Consider the following 4,342-nt stretch of genomic DNA (forward strand, 5'->3'; position numbering starts at 1 on the left):
CAACGGGGAAAACCACACCTAGCACCCGGATCAACCACACCTAGCAACGGAGTCAACCACACCTAGCACCCGGATCAACCACACCTAGCAACGGGGTCAACCACATCTAGCAACAGGGTCAACCACACCTAGCAACGGAGTCAACCACACCTAGCACCCGGATCAACCACACCTAGCAACGGAGTCAACCACACCTAGCAACGGGGTCAACCACACCTAGCAACGGAGTCAACCACACCTAGCAACGGGGTCAACCACATCTAGCAACGGGAAGTATGGAATAATCAGTGAATATTCACCTGACTGGTGGTTTTTTGTTCCCTTATCATTAATGGGCTTTTCAGAGTAAGACCCTCTGTCACTCTGGGTCGAATCTGTTTACTGATCAGGTGATTTGTGTCTTAAAGGCAGGAATGAATGTAATCAGGCTTTTATCCATTACTTCAGACTTTGATGTCTAACCTTTATCTGTAATTTTAATTTCTCCAGGTGTGAAAACCTCAAGAGGCTTAGACAGAAGTGACCAGAAGGTAAATGATCCAGTTTAGTTTAGTTTTTTCTTCTGTAAAACAAAAGATTTAGTGAAATGTTATTACTAGAAACTTGTTCTCTCAGTCACCATCTGTATAGAACAAATCTCCGGCTAAGACAATGAAAGTTGGATTATATTGTTGTTTTTTCTTTTAGGACGCCGATTATGACAACTCTTCATCTGGGGATTTGATTTACATGAATGCAAAACCTGTCTGCAGGAATAAGAAGTAGATGTGAGACTGAGGACGACGAGATGAGACCCGGATTTAAACCCAGATTCTGCTTCACGCTCTGAAGCTGCAGCCCAATAAAACCTGGAATGTGTCAAACTACCTGCAGATGAAAATGAAGGAACGAACACGGATAGTCAGTGAGAGAAACGATTTGGCTCTGAAAGGATTTTTGGGAATTGCTTCCATCACTGTTTGCTGCTTCATTGGGACTATTTATATTTGCTATTTCTTGAAAGACTTGTTTTATTTCAGTCGTCTTGCAGTTTTTGCTCCTAAGCAGCTAACATGAGTCCTGACTGGCTGATACGGCAGAACAACTTCAAGAGGTCATAGAAACATGTGGTGACGTCACTCAGTGGGCAGCTAGCTCAACATCATAAAAGACATAGGCCATCTTATTTTCAGTTAAGATGGCCGACTTCCTGTTTGTGATTTTCTTTTTTCCCTTTATCTAATTTTTCATTATTTTCTGTTAAATATTTTTCCTTTTTGTTCCTTCTTTTCCTTGATTTTCCTCTTTCTCACAGAAAATGTCCCTGGTGGGTCACCATAATTATAATGATTATTGATACATAATGTGAAGATACACAACGTATCATAGGACACATGTGCATGTGGTGTTGTTTAATTAAACAGTAAAGCACAGCAAAATAAGAGTTAAAAAAAAAACCTGATATTACTACTATGTCAGAGAAACTGGTACAGATGTGTTACCTGGGAACCGATGGGCGGAGGATGATGTGGTAGTTTAGTCCTCTCAACGTGACGCTGTGAAAAAGATGAGATACACGTTGGGCTTCCATTAGCATCCAACAGGAAGGTTTTTTCTTCTTCTGTGCAATAAACACACGGCATGTACAATATTTCATATGTAATACTTCAGGTGTCACTTAGCTTAAAAGGCTTTTAGCTAGCTAAGGGCTAAATAAAGGCTAGCTAAAAGCTAGGAGGACTTGCTAAAAGCTAGGACCTAAGGCTAGCTTTTAGCTTGAATTCAATACATCATAAATGGCCACAGTATCCCTTTAAACCAATCAAGAATTCTTCTAACATGCTCCATTTAACATTATGAATTTTATCAAATTACTAAATTCATTCACAAATGGCACTTAATTAAACCATATTAGCTTTTTAGCCTCAACTCAAATACAATATCCCTTTTCCTCAAACCTTTTGTATTTTAAATATCAAAATAAACATACATAAATTTAGTTTTAGCTATTTTTAATAGCTTTTACAAATAACATTTTAACATTTTAATCGACACATTTTAGCTTTTAACTATATCCATTGGTTTGACAGAATAACAGTATTTTAACTCTTACACAAAAAGCTCGAATTACAAAATTGTAGTTTGTCTTTTTACTAATCATCAAACATAGGCAGCCATTACTTCCTCGCAGAATGTCATAACAATTCGGTTTCTCTGGTTTTTGCAATAACTCATAAAGAACTGTCCAAAAACAAAGACACCAAAACAATGTCCTGAGTGTGAGAACCGTTTTGAAATGTGCAAAAGACAGTAAATTCAAAGTGAATTCAGCAGTCCCTCAGCTGTTTCTCAGCTAGCTCAACACACGTACAAAGTCTGTTAGCATTAGCAATAATTAGTCTGCAGAAATACATCCCGTTTTCAACACAAGACTAAAACTGCAAACATAATTTGACTCAGTAGTTGACTATTGATTCGATAAGATCTTCAACACTTAAAGAAAACTAATATTTATTCATCAAAAACACGTTGCTGACCTGTGATATAGAGAAACTGCGTCACGTTCAGCTTCCATTAGCATCCAGCAGGAAGGTTTGTTCTTCTTCTGTGTGCCCAACCTTCTCTATGCCACCAATGCGACGGACGCATTTTTCCTTGCAAATAAGTGATTTGCATTGAGTGAAGGAATGCAAAAGAAAACACAAGGAAAATCCACCGGATCTGGATGATACTGGTTAAACTGTGAGCCGGTCCCTCTGGAACTGGAAGATGTTCAGAACAAGTTCAAACCTCTGATCAGGAAACACTTTCTAAAGTGCTTCTAATGTCAGAGCAGTTTCCATGTCATTGATACATAAAAAAATAATTTAATAGCAAAAACATTGTTATACTGTAGGATTTTTTTCTCCTTTTCCCTTATACTTATATACTGTATCAGGTGTTCTGGTGAAACTGACCTCTGATGTTTAGACTATGAGTCACACACACACACACACACACACCTACACACAGACACACACACACACACACACCAATAGGTGAGAAATGTTCAGTGCTGTGACCAAGGTCACTTCTACATGTGGTGAGGAGAATCTAACAGTCAGCCCACTGAGCCACATCTGCCCTTTAGATGTATTTTCTACAGAATGACGCCAGTGAAAGGAACCAGAAGTTACTTTAGTTCCTGCTGAGGTTCTGCTGAGGTTCTGGTGCTGAAACCCTCGTGCTGCAGCAGAGGAAGGTTCAGAGCTGTGAACGGCTGCAGGTTGAAGCGGTGAAGGACTCTGCAGACTGGAGGGATGGAGGAGAGGAAGTGTGAAGCTCTCAGACTGTCTGGGGGAGGAACTGCTGCTTTATCTGACGAGGGCTGCAGGAAACCATCACAGCTTCAGTATGACCGGCGACACTTTGCTCTGCTTCTTCCTGTGTGAGTACTTCTTACTTTTCTTCATCTCAGACCAACAAACATCAACTTTAGGGTCGCTTTAATGCATAACTATACATATTTAATGCTTTTTTAACTTTTTAAATAAAAAGAAGTGTTTTTACTTTGTATATTTCTCTACTCTGAAGGAGAACTCTGAAGTTGTCCAACTGAAACTGAATTTTCTGATGTCCCTCTGGACTCAGATGTCCCTCTCATGTATTTCTGATCATCTTCATTTTCGTCCCAGTAGAAGAAAATTTGAACATCTTCACTTCCTCCTCGTGTCTTTCTCTTTGAGCCGTCATCTCCGGACTCGGAGTCGTGTTGATTCATGCCAGCCTTCATGATAAAACGTCAGCAGGTTGAATCAAACACATAAAATGGTTTTAAAACGTCAGATACTGATGGAAAACAAGCGTTGAGTTTTAGAGACGTGGAAACGTTCACCACTGACACCAGAAATCTGCTGCTTGGTTTGTTGCACCAAAATGTCCTGTTTGAACAAATAATTATAATTTTAATATGAATAATTTTATTTTTATCTGAACTCTAGTCATTGAGTCAGACGTCCTCACATGATGTCTAACCTAAAATATGAAGTTTATCCTATGATCTGAGTCTGAGTGTTTATTTTGACTATTAACTTTATTAGCACAAAATCAATCAATCAAATTTTATTTGTATAGCACATTTCAGCAGCAAGGCACTTCAAGGTGCTTTACAAAATTAAAGAACAAATAAAAACAGCATGTGACACTGACAAGGTCTCCAACCTTGCAGCACCAGGTTCTGTAGAAAGAGGAATAAAATAAATTAATAAATAGATGAAAAGTAAAGATAAAAACATAAGAAACACTGAAGACATCAAAACCCACTCTAACCCTAATTTAGCCATAAGCAACTCTAACCAGGTGGGTTTTTAGTTGAGATTTAAAG

General features: G+C 38.7%; 3 protein-coding genes across 8 annotated transcripts in view; 2 read left to right on the forward strand and 1 right to left on the reverse strand.

Moving 5' to 3' along the window:
* The window catches only part of LOC103132402 (uncharacterized), a 7,842-nt gene extending 6,359 nt beyond the window's left edge, over nt 1-1,483 (forward strand). The window contains exons 5-6 of one of the 2 annotated variants that reach the window (XM_007544207.2): nt 490-530; nt 688-1,483. In XM_007544207.2, the coding sequence (XP_007544269.1) occupies nt 490-530; nt 688-765 (119 nt within the window). In that variant the 3' untranslated portion in view covers nt 766-1,483. The remainder of the gene's footprint in view (nt 1-489; nt 531-687) is intronic. The other variant, XM_016667369.1, reaches the window with a different exon arrangement.
* The window catches only part of LOC107835114 (mucin-12-like), a 12,076-nt gene extending 10,405 nt beyond the window's left edge, over nt 1-1,671 (reverse strand). The window contains exon 1 of one of the 2 annotated variants that reach the window (XM_016667371.1): nt 1,482-1,671. In XM_016667371.1, coding sequence (XP_016522857.1) covers nt 1,482-1,622 — 141 coding nt within the window. In that variant the 5' untranslated portion in view covers nt 1,623-1,671. The remainder of the gene's footprint in view (nt 1-1,481) is intronic. The other variant, XM_016667370.1, reaches the window with a different exon arrangement.
* Nucleotides 1,672-3,331: 1,660 nt separating this feature from the next.
* Nucleotides 3,332-4,342, forward strand: part of LOC103132400 (uncharacterized) — a 6,978-nt gene continuing 5,967 nt past the window's right edge. For all 4 annotated transcript variants that reach the window (XM_007544201.2, XM_007544202.2, XM_007544204.2 and 1 more), the window contains exon 1: nt 3,332-3,406. In XM_007544201.2, coding sequence (XP_007544263.1) covers nt 3,373-3,406 — 34 coding nt within the window. In that variant the 5' untranslated portion in view covers nt 3,332-3,372. The remainder of the gene's footprint in view (nt 3,407-4,342) is intronic.

This window comes from Poecilia formosa, unplaced genomic scaffold, assembly GCF_000485575.1.
Source record: "Poecilia formosa unplaced genomic scaffold, Poecilia_formosa-5.1.2 Scaffold1032, whole genome shotgun sequence".
Taxonomy (NCBI): domain Eukaryota; kingdom Metazoa; phylum Chordata; class Actinopteri; order Cyprinodontiformes; family Poeciliidae; genus Poecilia; species Poecilia formosa.